The 26,428-nt window shown below is 36.3% G+C and overlaps 4 protein-coding genes across 8 annotated transcripts in view; 1 reads left to right on the top strand and 3 right to left on the bottom strand.

The window, feature by feature from the left end:
* The window catches only part of LOC106103947 (liprin-alpha), an 81,390-nt gene extending 75,813 nt beyond the window's left edge, over positions 1 to 5,577 (top strand). Inside the window, exons 20-25 of the mRNA XM_013283865.1 lie at positions 163 to 187; positions 296 to 454; positions 664 to 778; positions 853 to 1,009; positions 1,394 to 1,510; positions 1,882 to 5,577. Of these exons, the coding sequence (XP_013139319.1) occupies positions 163 to 187; positions 296 to 454; positions 664 to 778; positions 853 to 1,009; positions 1,394 to 1,510; positions 1,882 to 1,974 (666 nt within the window). The 3' untranslated portion in view covers positions 1,975 to 5,577. The remainder of the gene's footprint in view (positions 1 to 162; positions 188 to 295; positions 455 to 663; positions 779 to 852; positions 1,010 to 1,393; positions 1,511 to 1,881) is intronic.
* Positions 5,578 to 6,022: 445 nt separating this feature from the next.
* Positions 6,023 to 8,603, bottom strand: LOC106103978 (regucalcin-like). The gene is made up of 5 exons (XM_013283903.1): positions 8,355 to 8,603; positions 8,062 to 8,218; positions 7,628 to 7,834; positions 6,798 to 7,010; positions 6,023 to 6,400 (listed from the first exon to the last, which is right to left on the bottom strand). The coding sequence occupies exons 2-5, from the start codon at positions 8,216 to 8,218 to the stop codon at positions 6,057 to 6,059; spliced, it is 921 nt and encodes a 306-aa protein (XP_013139357.1). The 5' UTR covers positions 8,355 to 8,603; the 3' UTR covers positions 6,023 to 6,056.
* Positions 8,604 to 8,878: 275 nt separating this feature from the next.
* LOC106103974 (regucalcin-like) lies at positions 8,879 to 11,505 on the bottom strand. 2 transcript variants are annotated; one of them, XM_013283895.1, is made up of 5 exons: positions 11,484 to 11,505; positions 10,239 to 10,395; positions 9,796 to 10,002; positions 9,503 to 9,715; positions 8,879 to 9,310 (listed from the first exon to the last, which is right to left on the bottom strand). In XM_013283895.1, exons 2-5 carry the CDS (start codon positions 10,393 to 10,395, stop codon positions 8,973 to 8,975), a joined length of 915 nt encoding a protein of 304 aa, XP_013139349.1. In that variant the 5' UTR covers positions 11,484 to 11,505; the 3' UTR covers positions 8,879 to 8,972. The 2 variants fall into 2 exon arrangements, with proteins under 2 accessions (XP_013139349.1, XP_013139348.1); XM_013283894.1 differs by lacking the exon at positions 11,484 to 11,505 and adding an exon at positions 10,706 to 10,816.
* A 4,641-nt stretch (positions 11,506 to 16,146) lies between these two features.
* Positions 16,147 to 26,144, bottom strand: LOC106104003 (protein ovarian tumor locus-like). 4 transcript variants are annotated; one of them, XM_013283936.1, is made up of 16 exons: positions 25,953 to 26,144; positions 25,463 to 25,713; positions 25,276 to 25,373; positions 25,042 to 25,196; positions 24,452 to 24,913; positions 23,885 to 24,178; positions 23,628 to 23,809; positions 22,650 to 22,754; positions 21,950 to 22,067; positions 21,281 to 21,571; positions 20,876 to 21,012; positions 20,193 to 20,323; positions 19,670 to 19,768; positions 18,621 to 18,793; positions 18,040 to 18,308; positions 16,147 to 18,008 (listed from the first exon to the last, which is right to left on the bottom strand). In XM_013283936.1, the coding sequence occupies exons 2-15, from the start codon at positions 25,691 to 25,693 to the stop codon at positions 18,073 to 18,075; spliced, it is 2,712 nt and encodes a 903-aa protein (XP_013139390.1). In that variant the 5' UTR covers positions 25,694 to 25,713; positions 25,953 to 26,144; the 3' UTR covers positions 16,147 to 18,008; positions 18,040 to 18,072. The 4 variants fall into 4 exon arrangements, with proteins under 4 accessions (XP_013139390.1, XP_013139389.1, XP_013139391.1 ...); XM_013283935.1 differs by having other exon boundaries at positions 16,147 to 18,308; positions 25,953 to 26,143; XM_013283937.1 differs by having other exon boundaries at positions 16,147 to 18,308; positions 18,621 to 18,781; positions 25,953 to 26,141.
* Positions 26,145 to 26,428: the final 284 nt, after the last annotated feature.

Below are 26,428 nucleotides of genomic sequence, written 5' to 3'. Positions count from 1 at the left end.
ACACACACACACACACACACACACACACACACACACACACACAACGAAAACTACATGTTAGTCCCATGGGGTTCAAATAGTTCATAGATGGGGTTTTTAGTCCATAAAGTAGCTTATGATAAGTGAACACTAAGCCTGAGCGCGACAAACCAGGGCACATAGCTCCTATGTCTCATGGAGCGCCAAGGCATTTTTTTCTAAAAACAAAATTTACACAGTTGCAGATGGTTCGCCTTAACCGGAATAGGAAAATTAAATATTTCCTTTTGCTTATTATTGTTGTATAATATGGTAGGTATCAGCAACCCCCTGCACCGGCTGAAGCTGCGGCTGGCCATCCAGGAGATGGTGTCGCTGACGTCGCCGTCTGCGCCGCGCGGCACCGCCTGCGCAGCGCTCGCCTTCGGGGACATGAACCACGAATGGATTGGCAACGTCTGGCTGCCCTCGCTAGGTACGCACTTACTACGTACTTGTGGAACTATCCTGCTCCGAGGACCAACTTGGTCAATTCGAAACGCCTTTAGATGAAGTATTCAGCACTACTTCAATGTTCTGCTCTCGAAATGACTTTGTAGCCTATTTTTTTGTTTTTTTTTTTTTATAAAGTATTTAAATGTACCGCTATTATGTTAAGTTATTTATTAACATGTCTATGTGCAGGTTTGCCGCAGTACCGCACCACGTTCATGGAGTGCCTGGTAGACGCGCGCATGCTGGAGCACCTCACCAAGCGCGACCTGCGCACTCAGCTCAAGATGGTCGACAGCTTCCACAGGTGAGGTGCCGCGCCGTATGCGCCGCGTGTATAGTGTCCAGTGTCTCGTGTGACGTGAAGTGTCTCTGTGACAGGACATCGCTGCACTTCGGCGTGGCGTGTCTAAAGCGCGTGGGGTACTCTGTGCGCGCGCTGGAGGAGCGGCGGCGGTCGGCGGAGCACTGCGTGCGTGACGTCATGGTGTGGACCAATGAACGTTTGCAGCGCTGGCTGCTCACTATCAACCTCAAGGTACGACCCCCTGGCTGGTACACCAGAGGTTACCAACCTAGTGCCCGCGTGCGACCAAATTTTTGACGAAGTATAACTTATTTATATTAAGTTTTAATTTTTTTGGTGTGCCTAGAAAGCTAGGTTTATTAAATACGTTCGTATGTATGCGTGGTTCTTTGCTGACAGTACTTGTTGCAACTTACCTAATGGCTAGCTCCTCGGCTACTTGAAATTATGAATGTAATAAATAAATAATGGAAAAATGAGAAGTTATCAAAGTTCGTTAAGTAAAAATAGGTGGTGCCCGCCACTCGAATGATATATTAGAATGTTCTCTAGAGTACAAAAAGGTTGGGACTCCCTATTGTTTGATAATTGTTGTATTATTGAGTCTTTTGTCAGGAGTTCGCGAGCAATCTGTCTGAGAGCGGCGTGCACGGAGCTCTCATCGCGCTCGACGACAGCTTCGATGCTAACAGCATGGCGCTGGCGCTGCAGATACCCACACAAAACACACAGGTACACTAATATTAAACACGAATTTCCCTGGATGCTAAATAGACTCAAAAGAAATGCTATTGGCTAAGTAATTAGAATACAAATTGACAGTGATTTAATAAATTTATCTCGATCCCTGGCAACCTTCAACTGTATTTTACGCGAAATTTCCTACCTAACCGGTAGAAATTTTCTTTTCTCGGCGGTATTTCCAAACCGCTACAACTTAGAGCTCTTCAAAAAGCGAAAATGTCATCTTTTTAAAGGCTGGTAACGCATTAGCAGAGCCTCTGGTATTGCGGATTTCCATAGGCGTCGATAAAACTCGTTATTCCCGCTTTTATTTTTAAACAGTATATATTTTTATAACATGTTGTGTAATGCGTTTTCAGGCTCGTCAGGTGCTGGAGGTGGAGTTCGCGGCGCTGCTGGCGGCGGGCACGGAGCGCACCGCGCGCCCGCACCCGCACGCCCCTGCCTCCTGACACCACGCCATCGACTAGCCGCGCTAGCGACACTAGCGACACCAGCGACACCAGCGCCGCAGACACTAGCCGCGCCGCAGACACTAACCGCGCCGCAGACACTAGCGACATTCGTTAGTGCGTGATAAAAGAGATCTACAACTACAACGGTTCGTAAACTACAGTGTTGCCAGAAATATTTGTGTTGGCTCCTATTGAATTGTTAACAGTCGGACTGTAACTGGTCAGTTTGAAAATTTTCAGACCGTTCAGATTTTCTACTTAAAAAATGTAGTTTACTTTCGTATCAAAATGTACTGAAATATCTCAAAATGTAAAACTTTTGTTCCCTGAAACGTGTTTCTATGGTACTGTATAGCCACACTGTCGACTGAGTGTTGCCATGTTGGTGGTTTTGTTTAATAAAGCGTTGTTGATACATATGTTAAGATTTCAATAAATGTGTATATTTAAATGCAGTTTAGATATGTACGCTTATGTAACGGTAATGATGCTCCGAAACTAAGTAGAATTGTGTACTTAAACTTGTAATCTGATATTTATTGTTACGCTAATAGGTATTGGCCGCACTTGATATAACCTTAAAAAGCAATATTAAAATTGAGCCTGTCTAATTAATTATTAAGCGATTCTGAGTATGGTTAATGTTATATTGTGCTATTTTTTATGTTCAAATAAAAAAATATCAACTTTTTCTATATGTTTTTAAATTTAAATCGATATATAAATATGTTTTTTGAGGTTATATCGTGTGTGTTCATTTTACAAATTTTTTAGAAGTTCATTTTACAAACTTCGTATTTAATTAGATTTGTATACATTTGAATATGCTGGTTAATTAATATATAAGATTTAATATTTCCGGATCATAGCTAGACTTGTACTACGGCGTTTGTAAAATGAACAATCTTGATACTTGATGCCAAATATTAGTTACATAGTCGAGTTGTAAAATATCACCGCAATTTGATACTTGGAAATATTATATTTCAAATATATGAAATTTAGAAAAATTAATTCTGCGCGTTTTCTCTTTTAATTTATAATTTCGGTGGTATTTTATGATTCTTAGTATAACTAATATTTTCTAAAACATATCACAATTTTAAAGGTGAAAATAATCTTGGAAATTGTGTTATGTTTATATAAACATACTATGTACTCAATAATTAAGTATATTTCAAACATCACAGAAGTATTTCCATATAAATAATGCGAGAAATCGTCAAACTTAATTTGTAAAACATTAACAGTCACTCAGAGTTGTTTAATGGCCATTAAAGGCGTTCCTTAGATTGAAGTTTCATAATAAACGTACCCTAAGGGTTCCTTCAGCGACTATTAAATCACTGAGTGACAGTGAATTATATAGGGCTTACAGTAACATTTAATAGTAACGTGCTATGAATAAGTCTAAACTGGTATAGACTAATCTAGACTGGTATATACTAAACTATACTGGTATAAACCAATCAAGACTGGTATGGACCAGTCTGGACTGGTATAGACTAATTTTGACTGGTGTAGACTGGTCGGGATTTGTATAGACTAATCTAGACTGGTGTAGACCAGTCTAGACTAGAGTGTACCGGGCTGGAGCCGCATGCCGAGCCCCCGGGCCTGTATATATTAGCTTAACGTAGGTAAATGTGTGCCTCTCCGTTTGTCTGTCTGTCTAGAGTTCAATGTGCCCGATTGTATTTATATGTGAGTGTTTGAATGTTTCCCCGCTATAAATCGAAGGGAATCCGCTTTGAAATCGATATGTTGAATTGGCGGTCAGATTGACGTTGACAGCTGTCACTGTCAGTTTGACGTCGCGCAGTGAAGGGAGCGGCGTGCAGTCTGTGGAGTGCATCTATCTCGGTCTGGTTGTCGCAACAAACAGACGGACGCACACAAACTAGTCTCGTGTACAGTGTTACGACGTTTTGTAATCTATCTATTTTATTAATTACATTGTAATTGCATACAATCGGAACTTAGCTAGGGGTATATTTTTGTTAAGCGTTTTACAATACGCTCGTCGCGACTGCCCGCCGATTGCGATCAATATAAAAGGATTTTTTTACATACTAATAAATAATAGGTATTTGTCAGTTTCTGTCATGTGTAATTTTTTTATTATTAACGCAATTTAGTTAGGACAAATCATGTTTAGTAATGCATTTAACATTATTAATTAATATAATATGATTTAATATTATTATTAATAATATGTTTATTTTGACAATGTCAGTAAGCAGCGGCCGTGTCGATGTCGCGACGAGCACAATAGTTAACTAAATAAAATATATAATTGTATAGCTAACCGATTTTAATTTGGTGGATTTATTAGCTAATGTATTGTAAATAACGGTTTGTATGTAGCGTTTCTATCGAAGTAGTACCTAGGTCACGTTCTAGTACCAACTAGACCTATCTTGTTGAACGCTTCCTTCTATTTATTGACTAGTTTAACCTAATTTATTAAGTTAACACTTAACGCCAGTGTAATACCTCTACAGCTTTCAAACTGAAATGTGCCCAATCTATGGCGCATTTTGTACCTTTTTTAAATAGCGTGAAGGTGTAACGTGTCGTGATGTACAGGGGCTCTGAACACAGATTTTGTAACAGTATTATATAATTAAGGGCGCGGCCTCGGGTTATTTAATGTAGATCACAAAAAGAAACATTTTCAACGACAATCTAGTCAAATATAGACCAAATTGTTCACAATTTGGTGCTGTTGTAACAGTATCTTGGTTTTGTATTTTACGTCGGGGTATGTACGGGCTCGAAGGTATTTTTTTTACGTGTTTTTGTATACTTGACTGTTTATTTGGGTTTGTAAGATCGTGAATTTACAATAATGATGGTAACTTGTAACTTCAATATGTTTACTAGAAAAATTAGGTTCAAAGTGGCCCGGGGCCGCGATTCTGTGCAGCCCCTGCTTTGTTAGGATGAACATGTAATATACAGTTATACATCTAAATTTTTATTATATAAACATTCCTAATTACAAATCAAGGTAGGCTTTCCGGCTCGAAGGACTAACACTTAAAATACTGCGGGGCTATTTATTAGATTAATTATTATGCTGACTGATTGTTTTAAGTTTGAAAACAGCCAATGCAGCAAACCCTACAGTTCGGTATTGTTTTTTGACGGATGACTTTTTTTTACCTTCGCGTACGTGTTTCCCGACACGTCGCTCGCGACACACTGACCTCCACAAGTGCCAAGGCGCGTCCAGTGCGCGGGACTCGATGTCGCACCCCCCACCCCCCAGCCAACCCCACACCCCCGCCCCGCCCCGCGGCACCGCCACGTCCCGCACGCGGCTCGCGCTACCAAAGACTAATGTTACCTTCACGTTAAGGAAGTTAAATGTAAAATAGATGATTAGTGAATTCCCGTATTGTACATAGGAGGCGGTGCGCTAACATTCCAGCTTTCCGTGTAAGTTCTAGCCTCGGCCGGCGTGTATTGCCCCCTCCCCCCTCCCCCCGCGCCGCGCCGCGCCGAGCCTCGCAACTCTAACCTTTGTAATATCCGATATATGACCGAGATGTGACATGTATTCATCATGAGGTAAATACAATTTACACAATACTATGTTTTGTTTTATTTTAAACACATTTTCAGAGCGCAAAAGCAACAAGACCGACAGCTAAGGACTATATCTCGTCTGCTCATTACTGTCAGTTAGATTCATTACTTAATTGTTTCTATACTTTCAATTGTCAATTGTTTTGGTACAGATGTAGAAACCCTTACGTATAAATATCACTGCATACCTTGGCTGACACCGACATCAAAGTAATAATAAATGTACAATATAGACATAACAGTTACAATAAGGGAGGTTTTATATTTTGAAGGAATTATTTCGTTACTTTTTAGTGTACTGTTTTTTTTTTTTGAGAATATTTTGTTTTTAGTGTATTTTGTTTGGAAGTCGGTTTTGTTTTTTTATTAAAAAGGTTTTAGTTTATTTTGTTGCAGTTTACCTTTTTGTTACTAATTCTTTGCGACATGGCAATTTTAATAAAAAACAGTATCTGTTACAAAATTGTTTTTAATTATTGACTTTGCTAATTAGAGGGCAGTTTAAATTTAACATTAGGGTGTCCCTTAACACCTAATCCTGTGACCATGAAAGTGGCGCCACAAGGCGGCTTCTGTTCCCCATCTATTGGCAAGCTAGCCGTTGTCACGAACAAAGTATCCAAGTTGCGTCCTCCGAAAGTGACAGAAGTGATCTGCTTGGCTGGTATTGGTACTCTGTCTAATACTGTACCACTCCTCGGGTCCACTTTGAGAACACAAGAGCCATAGAATATGGCAATCCATAGATTGCCTTCCGTGTCTATGGTTAATCCATCCGGACCACCGATTAGTTTATTCTCCTTAAAATCGAATATGTACCTTTTATTAGCTGCGAAATAAAAAAAAATAGTTTATTTACATTTATTAAACAACTGTCGAATAGATCCAACGCCAACTCTAAAAGCAAATCTATAATAATCTAATAAAATGAGAATGTGCTTGTAATATTTAAAGCAAAATTCCAGATTTCAGGAAGATGGTGTATTTGGGTTGCTGAAGGAACATCACATTTAAAAAATTGTCTTTCCGTAAGCCGAGTTTGTTCCGAATAATCTACGAAACGGCTGGGCCGATTTCGACAGGATTTTCTCTGGAGGGTAGCGGACATAGATAGGCATATTACAGGCTACCTTTTTTTAATTCCGCGCTTTCAATCGTAACAGTGGTCCTTTGCGTTAACAAAGTTTGCGGGCACAGCTCGTTGAATAAAATAAATATGAACTCACAAATGTCTCCAGTTTCTACATCATAATCGTATCTTCTAATCTTGTACTCTAAGGAATCGACGTAGTAGAAAGCTTTCTCCGTAAGGTCCCAGGCCAGCCCGTTTGAGACATCGATCTTTTCACACAATTTGACACATCCCCTATCGTCTAAGCGATACAACGAGCCTTTCCCTTTTTCAAATTCACCCGTAGGTCCCATTTCACCTAATGTACCTAAAACAATGGATTATAAACAAAATTAATCTTAATTTTAAGTACCAAAGTAATCAATGCAAATATATTATAGAACAAAATGTTTTATTTTATAAAAAAAAAACAATCAAAAAGTCATATTGCTCTGTTTTTTTTTATATAAAACGAGGTGGCAAACGAGCAAGCGCCCACCTGAATCCACCGAAATGGAAAGCGACCGCTACCCATAAACATCCGCAATTGCAGATGCGTTGCCTACCCTTATTGACGGAGGAGGAGACGCACATAAAGAAGACATTTCCCCTTCCTATGCATCTCCACCACCGTCAAATCCACTTTTCCCTCCCATCCTTTCCTCTTAAGAAAAGGGTGGAAAGGAAAAGGGACTAAAATTGGTCCTCCGGCGCCACACTCATCAGACGAAACGCGGAATTGCTTCCAATTCACGCCTGTTTTCTGTGTGGTCGTGGTATTACACCGGGCTAGGCTAGCATTAAACATACGATTTTCATTAGTTTAGTTTAGTAGTTATTATTGTAGTTAGGTCATAGGGTCATTTATCAGTCAACAAAATATGAACGTTCTTTTTTAATGCAAATTACAAAAAAAAACGAACACCATATATTATACGTACTGACCTGCAAATAATCTTCCTTTTGGATCAACTTTGGCATCATTAAACCTATTTGTAGGTGACTCTGAATCTACTTCAACCAACTCCTTAACAATCTCGATCTCGCTGCCTTCCTCGCCGTCCCACTTGATTATCAAGAGCTTACGCTCCACGCCAACAACGAAATGATTCGACTCACCTTCTACAGATATTATAAAACTCACACGACCAGCTGAAAAACATTCGAGAGAAATAAAATAACGTCAATAAGTTAAAACGCATCGATATACACTTTTTACTACTTTAAATAGACAAACTGAAGTTAAAATTAAAGGCATGAAATAATTCCTATAAACATTAATTTTAGTGCGATCTACTGGGGAAAGTAAAAACAATTGATATATCCAATGGCTCACAGGATTTGCAGTTATACAAAAATTAAAAAAAATATAAACATACATAACTTAGTTTTAGTATGAACCCCTGTTTCTGGCACATATTTGTGTATGGTCTTCTCGTCAATGCTGACGAAGTAAAGCGCCTGGCTCTGGTCATCCCAGTGCGGGCCCTCGCCGATCACCACGGGCTCGGTCACCTTTTGTACTGATACTGACATCTAGTGGTGAAGCGATTAAATTAACTAAATCTTTTAACACAAGGACACTACACTGGTTTGACATTCAAACGTTGATTTTGGTTTCTGAGACGAGTTTTAGTGAAATTACACAAGTATATAGAAAATAAAAACTTACCTTATATCGATGCGTTTTTTTACATATATTTCCCTAAACTCCTACTTCACTTTAGCACATCTGACATAATATTAAATCTACGCGCGTTATAACTTTGTATATACTGTATGTAATCTGATGTTACATTACAACACGCATTTTTATTATCACCAAAACAACAGTGATATAATGACTTGCTTATTTAGTTTTTATATAATTGGCTAACTAAACCTGATTTTTACAGACGGCGATAGTCTGTATTTACTTACAACAGTGACTGAGTGATTTTTGTTATCTTTAAAATTGTTATGTAGTCACCATCGCTTCGTAATGCGACAAAAAGCGCTTAATCAGGCCTGACCGACCATTTAGATTATACTTATGATTTTTACTTGCCGAATTTATTTAGTAACGAATCGAAGCATTATCAATCAAGCGATATCAGCAGATAAAAAGTCTGTGGTGTGCATTAAATGTTTTTATTTGTTTTAAAATTAACCTAAGATTGTTTAAATGAATGTGGATTGTTAAATAAGAAACAAACAAAAGTTTTAAAATATATTACATACGTCAAGCAATCTATAACTTAAACAATCATTTAAGCTCGCTTAAAATCAATATAAAAAGCTAATTACACTTTTAGCGCAATTTAAATTTGACATTAGGATGTCCTTTGGCGCCTAAACCTGTCACCATAAATGTGGCGCCACAAGGCGGTTTCTGTTCTGTAACTAGATTAAAACTAGCCGTGGTAACAAACAGGATGTCTAAGTTAGGTCCTCCGAAGGTAACAGAAGTGACCTGCTCAGCTGGGATGGCCACTTTGTTCACGACGGTGCCAATTTTCGGATCAACTTTAATGACGGCTGACCCATTGAATAAAGCGACCCATAAATAACCTTCCGTGTCTATTGTCATTCCATCAGGACCACCGGTCATTTTGTTCTTCTTACAGTCAAATATGTGCCTTTGATTAGCTGAAAAAAATAGTTCTATTAAAAATCTTCGAAACAAGGCAAAAGTACGAGAATTCGTTCGTTTTATGTAAAATTAAATAATAAGAAAGCAGAGTTTACAGATTTGGCGCGATTTCAGCTGCCACCTTGGTGTAATCCACAGATAATAAATGTAGTATTGTTACGCCATCTAGTTACAAAAGAATAACTTACAAATCTCTCCGGTTTCTACATCATAATCGTATCGCCTGATCTTATTTTCTACAGTATTTATGTAATAGAAAGCCTTCTCCTGAAGGTCCCAGGCGAGACCGTTAGAGATTGTGATCTTGTCACACAATTGAGTGATCCCTCTGTCATCTAAGCGGTAGAACGCACCCTTTTCGGGTATAAATTCTACGCCGGGGCCCATATCACACATTGTACCTGGAGAATGGATAGATATTATTGCATAATCATTGACGAAGTAACCAATTGATTATTTAAACGTTTAATAAATGGTATACCTGCAAACAGTCTGCCTCTCGGATCAGCTTTGCCATCATTAAGGAAAGTATTTGGTGCGTCCTGATCTATTTCACCTAATTCTTTAATAATATCAACATCACTGCCTTCTTCACCGTCCCAGTATATTATCAAGAATTTATGTTCAACGCCGACTACGAATTGATTCGCGACGCCCTCTACTGGGATTATAAAACCCACGCGGCCATCTAAAATAATGCAATTATAAAAATAAGTGGAAAAAGATTTGATAAAATATTTAAGAGCATTAATTAAGAAAAAAGGTTATATATAGAAAGATCAAGAAAAAACAGAAAACAAAGTGCAATGAGGAAAGCTTTCATTCAAGTAAAAACCCCTTTGCTTTACAAACTTTAAACTAAGATTTGTATTAATTTCCGAGCCTAACGCCTGCAGTTATTCCATAGTAAAAAATTATACACACGTAACATGGTTTTTGTATGAACGCCGGTTTCTAGCACCCATTTGTGTATAGTCTGTTCATTTGTGCCGACGAAGTAGAGAGCTTGTGTATCCTCGTCCCAATGCGGACCTTCGCCGATCAGCAGCGGCTCCGTTATTTTCTGCACTGATACTGCCATCTAGTGGGAGAGATAAGAAACTAATAACGACATCCTTTGAATTAAAAATAACAATTCTTATATTAAATGTGATAATTGCGTAATCTCATCGTTATAGATTGCTTTAGTTGTAATTTATACTTTAACATTAACTCTGTACCCGAGAAAAACATTATTGAATCTTAGTGGACAGCTTAGGATCCTTTTACTAAGAAAAAAGTTTGTTCTAATCAACGTGGTTAACCTTACTAATAATCTAGCAAATTTTAATTATATTTCTATCCGAATTATAAAGGTTTAGTTATTTTAAAATAATTAAAGACAAAGGTACCGTGGTTTTATCCAAGCAGGCCATTATTTTTATCACTTTCCACTATATTTTATACTAAAAGCACTTCTAAAACACACGCCTTTAATAATGATAAGCAAATACTGTTGATTGATATTGAATAGTATTTAGGTTATTAGTTGCGGAAGTAGTGGGGGGTGTAATGTGACTTGTACAGTCGCGGAAATACGCAGTGTTTTAAAGTTGCCTTGTATCTTACCAAACACCGCTCTTTCTTATAAATCTAGGTAGCAGTGAGTTGTGCAAACCATGGGATAATAATAAAAAAATATCCATATACCGTTAGTAGTCAGTGACCGACTTTTGTCGTAGACACGCTTTATTGCGTTCTATTGGTTATCGTCTACATAGTCAATGCGAACAGAATGTTCAAGCGACCGTAGCTTTTAGAGGGAAGACCGCCAGATTCAGTGATAGTACATCCACATTGACATAAAATATAAGAATTGTAATTAATTTTAATGAATTAAAATTGTTTTCAGAATGTACCGGTTGTGTATTCTTCTCCCCATTCTTTACAGAGTAGATAACCATTTTTTAATTTATATTACTTTCGAGACCAAAACAAAAGACTACATTTCTTTAAATATGTTTCTCTAAAAATATGAAATCTTACAATTATTATAAATGCGAAAGTTTAGATGGATAGACGGTTTTTTGTTTTTTTAATTCCACGTTAACGGAGTCGCGGGCGAAATCTAGTAATTCAATATTTTTGTTTTATAAATTATATATGTAAAATCGAAATATATGTACTTACTGGGGTCAGCGACGAGGCGAGTCTGTAAATCAGTATATCGTTATTGTTTTTATATTATTATATTTATATATTATGTTATCATTAAAAAGATTCCGATACTTATCAAACAATGTTTTGATAAGTTATTGGACAACATTTAAGAAATTTTATTCCTAACCAAGCTTATTCACCGTGATAATAAAAATCCATGGTTACTCAGCTATTTACATAATTAACTAAATGTTGCTTGTGACTTCTTCCCCGTGGAATTAAAAAAAAACCAGTTAAAAACATAACCCATTGATAACGCAGCTTTCTATTGGTGAAAGAATTTTTCATGTTAGCCTAATAGTTTTATACAAAAATACAAATCTTTCCTCTTTATAATATTAATATAGATTTACGATCTCTTACGATATATTGTGCAATAGTGACTTTGCAATAATATATTGAAGAGAAGAAAAAATGTCTTTAGTATAATACCCGAAAGGTCCATAATCAGTTTCCTAACATATTGACCATAGATAATATATATCTATACTAATATAACGAAGCGTAAACACACACTAGTTCGTGGCGTAGAATATCAGCAATCACTGCATATTTTTGGATAACTCTTTTTTTAATAAAAATCCCTACACTTACGATACGTTTTAAGCAGTATATTTTCACGCTATCAAACTTAAGAGGTAAATAAATTGGAAAAACCCTCATTTGGGAAAGAGACCATAAACTACAAGCTACTTTAACGAAGCAAGTTAATTATGGTAACGGTTCTTTTGACATTTGCAATTGAGACATTTGAATTTGACAAATGTAAACAATAAAATAAAGTTTTTATAATTGCATGTAGATGAAGCCGCACGGGAACAGCTAGTGCAATATAATATTGACTATTTATAAAAGTAATTCTTCTTATCATTAAAGTACTCAATCATCATAAGTTTTCAGATTCAAAATGACGAGTCATTGAGAAGTTACTTTTTCATAATACTTTATTTGCTGAATCAAGATAGTGTTAGTTATATTTGAATTAAATTATTGTATTGAAGCATTATACAGCAATTAAATTTAAAAAATATTGTAGTTTAGCTATCGCCCGCGACTCTGTCCGTGTGGAATTAGAAAAAAAACAAAAGCAAGTAGCCTATGTATCATTTACATCTATGCCAAATGTCATAGATTCGTTCAGCAGTTTAGGTTACAAAAGGTAACAAGCATCCATCCATCTAAATTTTCCCGTTTATAATATTTGAAAAATGAGATGATAGCTTTTAAAAGGCTGTTAAAAAATAATATCAGCAATAATATTTTCGATAAAAATTATCTTCATTCACTTCCACATAGCTTTTTCAAACAAGTTTATTAATTAGGGTAATATTTCGCTTCACGTATCGCTTTCCCTAAACACTACATAACCATTTTCTGCTGTAACTATTTGACTGTTACTCGAAAGAGAATGAGAGGTTTTTTTGTATGATTTGGCACTGATTGCCTTGCAGATACATTTGCAGCTTCAGACTTAAGCGGAGGGTTCCCTTAGGATCCCATCGAAAATCATTATTTGAAAAAAAAAAAACTGTCGAATACTTGAATGAAATGATATTTCTTACTGTCCAGTAAAACTTGATTGTAGCTGGCCTGACTTGACAGAGCCTATTTACGCGTTCTTGTACGATTTGATAGGTAGTGGTTTGAAATAAAACAAATAATGAAATCAGTTGACTTTTAATTACTGTAATTTAGACAAAAAAATACAATCAATGTGTCAAAGCGCGCTCGGCGCCTTAAAACCTATTACAACCATAATGTAAGGCCCTTCGTACACGAGTCTACATCTTAGAAACCTCGCGATTTTAGTCGCTCAGCGACTTAAAATACTCTGTTATAGAAGTTAGAGTCACACATCGCTGACATTTTGTTGTTATGGTTATGACCAGTTCTTAGTAACCTGATCGTGGCAAAATGGGATAATTTTCAAAATGTACAGCAAATACAATTGAGATTTTGTAAATTACTATACCTGATGACTATAGTTGCACGCGCTACGACGTACTCGCGTCGCGAGACTTTAATTTCGAAGATATGTTGCCCTTGTGTATAAAGGGCCTTACACGTAAAAACTTATATTTATTCACAACACAAAGTGTAGTAGAAATTGATGTGGCGTCAAAACTATCTTACCGAACAAGTATTTCTTCAGAAAACCTTATTCGTTTGGCACAAAAATATTAATCTATTCCATGGAAACGAAACAACGGCCCGACTCGCGGCCAACACGGAAACAATATAAACAGAATTTGTATTCTTAAAAAAAAAGTAACACTATGTTAAGTAAACATTTAACGACTAACATAAACTCCTAACTCCTAGAAATTTAAAACTAATACTGAAACACCGAACTACACACACAACTACACAGACATATATTTTTTTGTATTTTTTTTAAATTATTTTATAACAACTCACTGTACAAACAATTAAACTTTTGCGTCTACACATATAGATATATACTTAATTATATTAAGGATAAGGGGGCGTCGATAAATTACGAGAGGTGTTTTTTTTTTAATTTTCTGCACCTCCCTTCCCCCTGGTGAGATATCGTGAGATTTTATTCAACCTCCCCCAACCCCTAATCTCACGTGAAATTTTTCAAAATGTACAATCTGGATTAAATGGAGCAAAATTGAATATTTTTTTTGTTTCAATCAGAAAAATATTGCGTGATATTTGCCGAGACCCTCCTCCCTCCAACGTAAGATTAGATGAGATTAGACTCGACTCCCTTCCCCCTTAAACACCTCAGGTAATTTATGGACGCCCCCTAAAGTACTGTTACAAAAAAACTTGGGCGGATTTAAATACACAAGTCATTTATATCTGAATAGTCAAGAATTTGAAAATATCTCAAAAATTAACGGGATGTACAAATACATTTATACTGGACTTGGTAAATAAAACTAAGACGTCTACCGCCGTATTTAGGCCGCTGTACACGGACCGCAATCTGCACACGCTAAACGCTGAAGCGGTTCGTGTACAGCGACTCATTGTGCACCGATCACAGCCGAATATATAAAGACATTCCAAAAATATTTCAAGGGAATTTTGTTGTGCGATGAAGAAAACTGGAAAGTATGTAATTGTAAAGGGGGAACATCAATATTGAATATAATTCAATTACATTTCTAAATATAATAAATGTATTAGATTTCGAACATTTACAGCCTTACAAATAAACTCTGAATAAATTTAAACATAGGAATAAGTTGAGTATAAGCAAAATTTGTACTAATATTTGCTTATATTCTTATTCCTAAGTTTAACTTTATATCGAGTTTATTTGTAAGTTTGTACGTATATACTAACATTCACAACATCGATAGACAAAAACTACTGCATATAAGTCCCACTGCAGAAACATGTATTGATACATGTGTCAACAGTGGGGACAACTAGAACATTCTCAAGGTCATTCGTTCATGTTCGGCCCTTTCCAGTCCCTCAATACACTTTAGGGTCCTTACACACAAGCGTAGTGCAGACCAGATGTAAATAAAATTAACCAAATAAAACTAAACTTTATACCATTGAAATAAGGTTTTTTTTCTTGTTTTATCAAGTGTAAAAATTAAAATTAAACCTGTCAATCATATAAAGATCAATTTAATTTGCAATATTCTGTTCTATTCTACGCTCCTGTGTGTACGGACCCTTATACTAATATTATTAAATGCTAGGTAGACTAGGATGGACGCGGCTACTAACTAAAACACTACCCAAGCACCAAAGTTAATCTTAAGCTGTTTTAAAAGATGAGATCAAAATATAGGAAAAACCATACGTTACTTATTAGTTTTTTTTGAGGAGATTCAAATAATTTTCATGAAATTTGAGATCGGTCGTCTAAAACTATTGGATACTGAAATTTCAACTTGAAAATTGACTTAAGTAACTTAAATTTATGTTAGTTTATATACAAAAATTGAGACGCGACAGCTTAAATGTCATCTTTGATGACTTTATATTACAAACGCACGAGATAAAAAACCAGGAGATTTAAGTTAGTTTTAAGTAACTGTGGTACTTACACACTTTGAGTAACTGTAAGGTTATTTAAGGTGCTTATCATATTAAAATGACAATACTTTATTTTTAGGTCTCCATCCAAAACATCCATACAATTTTGTCATAAAAAAGCTTGTTCACAATACGTCGTGCGTCTCAGATTGGTTAATTTCTTGCGTACATTTGCCACGTAAAATAGACTTAATTAAAAAGAAATTGGCTTAAACGTTACAAAATGCACCTTAAGGAATGATAAGCTCGCCCTTAGTCTACGCGACATCATCGCGCGATCTACTAAAATACCTCAAAGACCCTGTCGACCCCAAAACAAACCAGCACCAACACGGGGATTGAAGATGTATGACAAATATTTGAAAAATGGTGCTTTTACCCGAACTCCATTACTCTCACACTTGTGTACAGCCCGGTTTACATTATTCCAGTCCAGCGATCCTAATCATCGCTGGATTACAACTATAAAAGGACACATTAGAATGTGTGTGTGTGTGTGTGTGTGTATAAATGTGTGTTTACATTTCCTGTTGTAATGTCTAACGAGTGTTTAAATTTCCAATTCCATTACATCAATGTGTTAACATTTTTATTTGCATTGTTTACTATGTATTTGCATTTTTAGTTGTAATTGTTAGGGTGCGTTCACATTTCCAGATGTAATATAAAGTGTGTTCACATTTTCAGTTATAATGTTCAGTGTGTTAACATTTCCAGATGTAAAGTGAAGCGTGTTCATATTTCCTGGAATACAATCCAACACTGATTTCGATCGCTGGACTGGAATAGTGTAATCTGGACATTTAGACATATCTATTTTATTTCAATGTTTGTCAACACAAGTGTTATAGATGGAGTTTTTAACGAAAACGTCTCTATTTATCTAAAAAATGTATAGATATTTTTTTAATATTTCCTTAAATTTCGATATGTGGAATAAAATTTTGAGCAAAGTGGTTTATTACAGAGAATTTACATGAAATTTGCAATTTTTATGCATCTGAAGTTAAAGCAAATAAAATGCGCTTTTTAGGGGAAAACTACATAATTATTGAAGGACTGTACCTTTTCCTTGGTCCATTAAAATCACTTTCGACCCTTTAACTACGCACATTTAATATCTTTAAAATGGCATATATGTTGCCATTACACAATAATTTTACAACAACAATCATTTTTTTTTATTTTTTATGACAAAAGTGAATTGCAAAAAAAACGTTTACAACTTACTTTTGTCATTTTTAGACATTTTTTGACATCAATATTTCTACATTTGTAAACATTTAGGAATAATGGAAATCTTACTTGTTAATTCTATACTCTAATATTTTAACCAAAAAAATGCAAAAAAATCAGTCGCGGATCGCAAAATAATGAAAAAAAAACAGCTCAGTAAAGGTTGAAGTGCAAATCAATTGCATTATTAATTATTTCCCGATTCTACATAAAAAAAAACGTTTAATTTATGCTATGTGCAACAAGTCTACCGTTTTGGTGTAGACAGAGACTACACCGTTGTATACAGAAAAAACGTAACCTCAAAAAATAAAAAATCAAAGATTTGTTACAAAAATTTGAGCATAAAATTTAATTGACTCTGTAAATAATTTGCACATAGCATAAAAACATCCTTATAGCGTAGATATATAATCTATAGAAAAGATCCATACAATGAATACCGTCTAATTTTTTGAAATGTCATTTATTGTAAAAAATAGACCTATGGAGGTCTTTTTTGACTTTTTTCCGTCTATAGATTATATATCTACACCTAGTAATCGTATACCGTATTCGTTGAGCATCGTTGTCAGACATTCCTAGCAATGTTATAACGTAGGCTTTCACTGTTTTCACTTATATTACACAGCAAATGAAGATAATAGGTAGACAGGTAAAGAGAAGCACGTTTTAACTATTGATGTAGCTGCCAATATAAAAATTAAAAACGAATGGTTGTTTTAACTACCAAAGTATTTCTTTACGCTGCGATGTCAGGGAGGTGGGCAGAAGGGAAACTGCAGTACAAATAGTAATTAAACAGAAATATAGTCCAAAGTATAGAAAATAGATGAAAACTATAAATATATCGATACTATACATTTAAATAAATAGTGCACTAGGTAATAACGTGTGACAATATCAAGAGCGGCAATTTTCTACAACATAGTGTAGTGAGATTCAAAGAGATTTCTATTAAACATATCCGTTTATGCGTAAGTTAGGGTTAGTTTAAAATTTCCGTAGCCATTTAGATACTGTTTTAACAACACTATGGGTCTTTTAGATATTGTTTAAACATACCGTCTATTAAACATCGTTCCAACATTGCCTTAATCGTCCGTATACCGTTTCAACATTGCCGTGGTCTTTTGGATACCGTTTCAACATTGCCGTAGTCGTTCATATACCGTTCCAACATTGCCGTGGTCTTTTGGATACCGTTTCAACATTGCCGTAGTCGTTCATATACCGTTTCAACATTACCGTAGTCGTTTGCATATCGTTCAATTGTCGCGGGGATGTCAGTCTACTTGTGTTCGGCGTGGTGTTGGTGGTGGGGCGGCGGGGGGTGCTGGTGGGGGGCGTGTGGTGGGTGCGGGGCGAGGTGGTGCGGCAGAGGCGCAGGAGGCGCGGCGGGAGCGGCGGCCAGCGCGGGGGGCGGCGGGTAGTGCGGCGCGGCGTAGTAGTGCTGCACGGGGGGTCCGTACTCCAACCCCTCGTCATATCCCACGTATCCCATGCCGCCCATCATGCCCATCATCGCTGTAAAACATAAACGCTTCGTTTCTAAAAACATCCTTAACAAACAATCGATTAATTATAAAATAGTAATATTACAAATCGTTACAAATTATCGAAGCAATGGGCCTTTGTAATTTGCAGATATATTACCTAATAGAGGATATTACCTAGGAGGGGACGCACAGAAATAGAATATTGTCATCCCCCCCCCCAACACTTTTGTTTCCTGTCCTTATAAAGATATTATAAAGTTAATCTTGAACACTAAAGACTAGTAGAAAAATAGGGTTACTTTTGCAGTCCAGGGTGCTAAATAAGGGCGGTATGCAGTACCTGGGTCCTCCATGGGGTAGTAGGGCAGCGGGTAGAGCGGCGGCGGGTACTGGCAGTAGGGCACGGTGAGCAGCGGCGGCTCCAGCACGCACTCGCCCTCCGCCCCGCCGCCGCCGCCGTACAGCTGCGGCGCGCCGCCGCGCTCGTTGTGAGAGTTACGACTGAAATAGTAACTTTATACACGAATACTGAAATAATTATATGTAACAGGGTCCTTAATTAAAGCTTAAGCTACAAATTTCATATAACACTTGGCGTGCGGAGCAATACTTGCGATGAATTACAAGTATTCAGCATTGCAGCGTGTGTTTTAGTAAATCGCTGGGATATTTCGTTCACCGGATATGTCGTAGTGAATCGAAAACTTCTATGTTATTTACAAATTAGTAAATATGTAAAAAACGTTCCCCGAATGTCAAGTGTTAAAATGTTCACGTCTGTCAGATTGAAAACGGGTAATAATTGTTGTTTCGTTTCATTATTCAGCCGTTAATCTATAGATGTCCAATCTAATTTGCCTTTACAGTAAATAAAGAAAATAGGTTTAAACAATTCAGAGAATAAAATCTGAAAACATTTACACACTAAAAAATAAACGATTAAATTGTTATTCAAATAATTCGCAAGTATAAAAAGAAGAGATGACCAAAGCCACATTAAGAATATTATTAACATACATTATTGTCCACATGGAAATAAAAGAAAAATAAGAATTGAAAATATCCTATGTTATTTGGTGATGATGTCTTCTAATGGTGAAACAATCTTTGAAATCGGGGCAATAATTTACGAGTTAATTAGACAAAATACAAATCTTTTTCCTTTATAACAGTAAGTTTCGCCTGCGACCGCATCGTATAAAATAGTAAGTTGTCTATATTCTTCCAGACTTTCCAAACTTTCGCATTTATAATATTAGTAACATTAGAGATGTAATATGAACGTTAATGTAAGGTTACAAAAACAATAAATTATTTATCGAATTTTGTTTTTTCTTTTATTTATTTTGGAATTGTTGGTAAAATTTGTATATAAGTTTGTATATTTACCGATTATTGGATCCCTTATTGGGCATATTGTTATGGCCCTTGTTCTGGTTATGGTTGTTCTGGTTGCCACCGTCCTGGTGGTTACCACCGCGCTTGAACCTGGATTAAATTATCATTTATGACACCAAAATACTTAACATTAGCATAGTATAGAACATATCGTCTATACCACTATAAGGAGAAAAGATTTGTGGGCCCTGAGACGATTTAAAAAATTCCTTCACCATTAAAAAGCTACATTATCAGTAACATAGTCTAAATTTTTTAGTATTTTTTTATTTTACATGGATGAAGCTGCGAGCAACCGCTAGTATACATGTAGAGTATAAAAGCAAATATGCTTTAAATCAATATTTTTACTTTTAAAATAATTACATCAAATATACATTTAATAAATAATTAAAAAATAAAGAAACGCATTTGCTTTTATAGTCAAATGCGAAAGCTTAGATTAACGAATTTAGCTAGAACTAAACATAGATATATAACATCTGGAAGAACACATAGGATATTAAAATATAACCTAGGTCCTAATAGAGGTCTTTGTCCGTTGCCCTTGCCCTGGTTGTTGAGCGGCTGCTTGTCGTTGGGCGGGCTCTTATATTTGTGGTTGCCCTCGGCCGCGCGCTCCTGCAGCGACACCTGCTGCATCTCCTGCAACAATTATATAACTATGAGAAACTAGCTTTTAAAGTGCTTTAATTAAAACAATAGTGAATAGCCTTTATGTTTCTTTCAGATTATGCCAGTTTATGCCAAATGCCAAATTTAATGAGGTCTGTTCAGCAATTTAGACTACAAACTCTAACAAACATCCATCCAAACTTTTGCATTTATAATAGTAATGATAAAGACCTTACTAGTATTGTAAATGCGAAAGTTTAGATTGATCGGTACTAGAAGTTAAAACGGGTGATCCGATCTTGATTTATATCTCAGATGTAGAACATAGTCTGGAAGAATAGATTTACTATGTTTTTATTTTAATTCATTCAACATTTAGTAGTTGTTATTAAGCATATGTTTTATATCTAGTACTAGCTTTCGCCCGCGACTCCGTCGGCGTGAAATTTAAAAAAAAGAAAGTGAGTAGCCTATGTTTTCATCCATTATCCTCTAGATCCGTTCAATCGTTTAGGCTACAAACTCTAACAAACATCCCTCCATCCATATAAACTTTCACATTTATAATATTAGTATGATCACCTGTGTTATATCCCGTGCCGAGTACTGTCGCGGGGGCTGCGGGGGCTGCGGGGGCTGCGGCAGCTGCGGCGGGCAGCCGTACGCCGCCCACATGCACTCCACGCCCAAGTTGTAATAGTAACGCAGCGTTACCATATCTGAAACAAATAACACATACTCAATTTATACTCAGAATCGTTAATGATTGCTAAGAGAACTTATTATACCGTTGGGAGGACTTTATAGGACTGAGTGTAACAGAAATGCATTACTCGTCAAAGATGTAAAAACAAAAAAAGGACTGCTATTTTATTACTTATACTAGTCATTTTTGTGCCATCTCTTTTTGTCGCTTCCTTTTATCTCATTCTAAATTAAGCTGTGACATCGTCTCAGGAGACAGTAAGGTGGTAAGAACATTGTTACCATATTCGGTACCGTTCATTGGCAGATCAGATCCGTTGTGCTGGAGGCTGCGGCCCGCGTTGATGTTGACTCCGGGCGGCGGCGGCGGCGGCACGTGGCCCTGCGGCGAGTACCACATCACCTGCTTGCAGTAGGGCGCGCAGTACCCGCCCACGCCCCCTACGCCGCCCACGCCCACGCCCCCGACGCCCCCTACGGCCCCCACGCCGCCCACGAACGGCATGCCCGGCATCGGCGGCAGCGGCGGCCCGCCCATGCCGCACGGCACTGCCCCGCACTGGTTCATACCACCTGCGGATATTGACACCCATGGGTATACTCTCCACCTTCAGATATACAGACTAAAAAACTTAAGATTGTTATAAAACACTAGCTATCGCGCGGGACTAAATCCGCGTGAATTTAAAAAAAAAAGTGCCTAAGTGTTCTTCCAGACTGTGCTTAATGTCTATACCAATTTTCATCCAGATCCGTACGGCCGTTTATGCTACAAACTCTAACAAACATCCATCCATCCATCTAAACTATTGCCTTTATAATATTAGTAAGATTGGACAGATTTAGATGTCTGTTACACAAATGGGCCAGCTCGCCCCCACAATACCAAGAGCACTCAGAAAACGCCCTAAGTGAAATATGAAGTCATTTTGTCCTTAAATGGTAACTAACCTGCGTATGCGGGCAGCGCGGCATGCGGGGGCGGCTGGGCGGGCGCGGGCGTGGAGGCGCGCGCGGCGGGCGACGCGCCGCCCGGCCCCGCCATGTCGCCGGCGCCGCTGCCTGCACCCTGAACATGAACAATTATATAAGAAATACTAATATTATAATTTTGCCAGTTTTGATGGATGGATAGATGGATGGATGTTTGTTAGAGTTTGTAGCCTAAACGGCTGAATGGATCTGGATGAAATTTGGGATAGATGTAGAGGTTAGTCTGGAAGAACACATAGGCTACTTTCTTTTGTTTTTTTAATACCACGCAAACGGCGTCGCAGGCGGAAGCTAGTGGAAATACTATAGAAATATAGTTACTGGTACAGTGTTTATCCTATTGACAACATAATCAGGGCAAAGAATCCATCAAATATCACTTAAAACTATAGCTGAATGAAAAAAATCTTTACTGATTTCTTAATGTAATTCTCACAATTTAAATTGGTTCCTGTGTGCAATACTGATTTTAGCGTTACTAGCGCCCTGAGATATCTACGACGCCCCATTTCTTTGCACATTTGGGACTAGGTGTAAACAAAGTTTTGTTGGACTGTAAATCAACGCCCTGGGCGGTCGCCCACACGCCCTGTAAAATGTTTAGAACTCCAAGAAGAAAATATAACTACAAAAAGTATAAGAACAATTGAGCACATACTTGGTGGTTATCATGGGGAGCTCCGTTGTGGGGCTGCATCTCGTGGGGCGGAGCGCCCGCCGCCGGCCGACAGTCCACCATCAGGGGCAGTGCTTCCACTTCAACCTGATATTACATAAAATTACACTAATGTAGACTTAAACACATCAACTAACTTAAAAACATACTAACAATTAAGCAGCTATTTCAGCTATTAAAAAAAAACAAAATAGGCAGTCTAAATTGGACTACATTACGAGAGGGTAATAAAACAATTATTTAGAAATGATTAACATAATTCTTTATGTAATTTCATATATCATTTATATTGATGTTCCTAGAATATGTCAAAAAAGCTGTAAAGTAAAAAACTAACTACTTTCTAAAAGCTTATCTACTACAAAATAACTAATTCCATTGTCATACACATTACAAGAATATGTTTGTTTTCTCATTTATTTTCATTGAAAGTAATGAGACAGCAATATATTTGCGATGAAGCTAACAAACTTAGAATAATAGTAGAATTTAATAGAAACGAGAAATCAACATGAAGAACAAGACTTATTAAAAATAAACAAATTTGTATGATCTATTTAGACACCAGGATATCCAAAATAAATCCATAAAAAAATGAAATTATCAGCTAAAAATGTGTAGGAGTAATTTCTCGTTTCCTTTTAATTTTATTGAATAATTGTGAAATTATTTATTTTTCCTATTTACATATTACAATCTAGCTACGATATGGCTTTCTACTTTTTTTCTAAACATAACACTTGACTTAATATAAAAAATTCCATTAGTTTTAAACCTTTGTAAAATAAAAAAAAATCTCAAATTTATTTAAACAAAAAAAGTGTTAATTGTTTTTTATGCTTAAAGTATTATAGTAAAGGGGGTAAGTTTTGAATTAAAGGTGGTTTTATTAAGGACTGATGCCAGCAGTCAAGTGCCGTGCTTAGAAAATGCAACTAAAATATATTAAAACAAACTAACAGGCATAGGTTCAAAATTAAAGAAATCCATGTGATGATACGCTGAATAGTCAACGGCGTGGTTTATATATGGGGGTTGAGGTTCAAGTTTTTCATTATTCTTCATTGAATTTTTCTCCATACTCTTCATATCATCTCCTTTCTTATTCCTTCCTTTAATCCCTTGTTTTCTAGTTATATTACCTATTACATACAACAGTCTGTACTTTTAGCCATTCCAATTTAAAAAAAAATTAAACGAATTAAACAAAACCGCACCTAATTGTTGCAACATTTGGCTGAGAGACAAGAACTGGGAGCTAGTACGTGAGAAACGGTAAGGCGGGGCCCAGGGACGTATCTCCTCGATTGGCAATGGTTCCAATTGGTCATAGCCCACGACACGTTTCTCTCCCAACTCTTCAATGAATACGAGACAAGGCCCACCTTCCGGGCTCATCTCTTGGATATGACAGTGGTATGGTACCGACTGATCAGATTGCAGCTTGCAAAGACATTTTACACCTACTTGTAAAGTGGTACCATCGGAATATCTAGCTCCATAACGAAACTCTGTAAAATGTTTAGACACTAGAACCTCGATAAGTTAAAGTCCAAGGGAAACACAAAATACTTTTAGTTATAGTTAAGTTTTAAGTTATCAAGGGTCTATGTTGTAGAGGTTTTGGGTTCTGATGCGAAGGGGATATTATTTCTTGAAGAGAGGTTTTTAAGTTACCGAGGTTCTACTGTAGTACAAATACGTATAAAAATCAGTTATGTTAGCTATTTCGCCTTGTTATTCATACACAAATAAACGTTTTATTTCGAAAAATCAGAAATTACCTCTTCTTAGTTCACTCCATACATCAAATTCAATATTACGATAAATATCAGGATCTAAAGCCTTTGCTACTTTATATGGGAAGGGTGTAATACCATTATCGAGCAAGTCTTTAGCGCTATTCACGTTCAAACAATTTATACAAACATTTTCAAGCTGAATTAAACTACGGTTGAACACAAAAATGCTCAGCGATTCCTTCAAAAGGCTGCCCCTTTCGAGATCCTCGGTATGATGTTTGCATTTCAAAGCCACAGCATTATTATTTTTATCCTTATCGTCATCACTAATCGTTTCTATGAAAATTTTTGCTCTATCCTTTTGTTTCTTTCTACGTTCTACATTTTCAGACATAAAGTACTCAATATGATTAGATGGAATTTTGTCATGAAGCATTTTATCAACAGCGTAAGGAAGGTCTTTTATTTTGTAAACACCGTCGTAAAGAATCTCATAAACCAGTGCTATAAATGATAAAAAACAAAGATATTTTAAAGGAAATTAAAACAAAATGTTAACTTATGATGAATTTAAATAAATTAAAGAATAGAAAGGTTATTTCAAAATTTAAAATGTAAAAACTGTCACTTACATTGACAAAATGATGATGTGTTAATAAATTCTTTGGTATACACAGAATCAAAATGCTTTGTATCAGGAGAATAAAATAAGTAAATTGTATTTCCATAACCATTGCAAATTTTTGTTTGAGGGCCTTTGTTGGCTTCAAAAATAACAAAATCACGTCTGGAAAAATTAATTCAAAGAAAAATTAGGCTTTTGATACTTTGATATCAATAAATTGATGTCAAAACAACATTCTTACCGATACAGGTGGCTCATAGCAGATATTTCAATAAGACCACCCCATTCAGATGGATTCGACATCTCTTTGAGATAATTTTCAAATGAACAATTCAAGGACTATGAAATAAAATAACAATATAATTGTGACAACTAAACATAAAAAGAAAAATTAAAAACGAATCAAAATAAATAGTGCAAAAACCTACCCCTTCAAAGAGATGTCTTTTAGCAGACATGAACTGAACACAATCGATGCGCACTTTGTGGAAATAACGCTGAGTGTTATAAATGTTTTCAGAGACAGTTCTGAATAGACAGCTGGAATCCCTAGCAGTATGTTTTCGAAAAAAACCCATTTCGTCTAGCCATCTATCAGGTTCAGAGGAGCGCTTATTAACTTTCCAAGGCACTCTGTATCGTACAGGGGACGGCGGCATTTTAACAATCTGCTAGCGATCTGTAGATAAACAATAACAATTGACGCCTATCAAATGAATATACAGATCAAACGTTCGCGAGCGCCAGTTGTACACAAATCAAAATCTTATAATAAATACCGATTATTAGACAGGGACCATATCGTAACTACATTGTCTTGCAAATGCAAATGGATGTTTTGTTGTTCAGTGTACAATATAAAACACGTGCAGAGAAATCGCAATATAGATGTTGTTTACTAAATAAGAATTCACTTACCAAAATAATATTCTCCAACAGTCAGCATCAGTGACAAACCAGCTAAAAGGTGAGTAGCGCTGGTTTATTTATTGTAATGAAAAAATTGCACGTGCCAAAACCAAACCGTCAACAGCCGGCGGGAAGCGGGAAGGAAAATCAAAGACCCAACAAAATATCATTTTTGCGTAGTTGTTGCCACAGATAAAATATGGCATTGAGCTCTGTTGATGAATGAAATTTTATTGATTTTGAAACAAAATAGGATAAAAACCGCTGTATGAACTGTATTTTTCAATAATTAAGCGGTATTTAATAAATAACTAAGTTATATTCCTGTTTGTTAAATTTAACTTAATCGATTTGACAATTCTTAGTGTTGCATGCCTGATCAACTTGAGTCTGAAAAAAAGTACGGTAGTTTTTAAATTACCTATCAGTATTCTTTATTGTTTCGATATGTAATGTAATATTTAAATTCTTTATTAATTTGCTCT

The sequence above is a fragment of the Papilio polytes genome, unplaced genomic scaffold (genome assembly GCF_000836215.1).
Source record: "Papilio polytes unplaced genomic scaffold, Ppol_1.0 DF823692.1, whole genome shotgun sequence".
NCBI classification, from domain to species: domain Eukaryota; kingdom Metazoa; phylum Arthropoda; class Insecta; order Lepidoptera; family Papilionidae; genus Papilio; species Papilio polytes.
The sequence above is the reverse complement of the archived record's forward strand: the minus strand, read 5'-3'. Positions and strand labels throughout refer to the sequence as shown.

Excerpts from the sequence above, each read along its gene's own strand:
- LOC106103978 (XM_013283903.1), bottom strand. The coding sequence starts at position 8,218 with ATGTCAGTATCAGTACAAAAGGTGACCGAGCCCGTGGTGATCGGCGAG. Across the intron at positions 7,011-7,627 it reads AAAAGGAAGATTATTTGCAG|GTACATTAGGTGAAATGGGA; the intron begins GTCAGTACGTAT and ends CCATTGTTTTAG. Across the intron at positions 6,401-6,797 it reads TGTAGAAACTGGAGACATTT|CTAATAAAAGGTACATATTC; the intron begins GTGAGTTCATAT and ends TTTATTTCGCAG.
- LOC106103974 (XM_013283894.1), bottom strand. The coding sequence starts at position 10,729 with ATGGCCTGCTTGGATAAAACCACG. Across the intron at positions 10,003-10,238 it reads TCATACAAAAACCATGTTAC|ATGGCCGCGTGGGTTTTATA; the intron begins GTGTGTATAATT and ends GCATTATTTTAG. Across the intron at positions 9,716-9,795 it reads GAGAGGCAGACTGTTTGCAG|GTACAATGTGTGATATGGGC; the intron begins GTATACCATTTA and ends TCCATTCTCCAG.
- LOC106104003 (XM_013283936.1), bottom strand. The coding sequence starts at position 25,693 with ATGCCGCCGTCCCCTGTACGATACAGAGTGCCTTGGAAAGTTAATAAG. Across the intron at positions 21,572-21,949 it reads CGCGCTGCCCGCATACGCAG|GTGGTATGAACCAGTGCGGG; the intron begins GTTAGTTACCAT and ends CAATATCCGCAG. Across the intron at positions 21,013-21,280 it reads AATGAACGGTACCGAATATG|ATATGGTAACGCTGCGTTAC; the intron begins GTAACAATGTTC and ends TATTTGTTTCAG.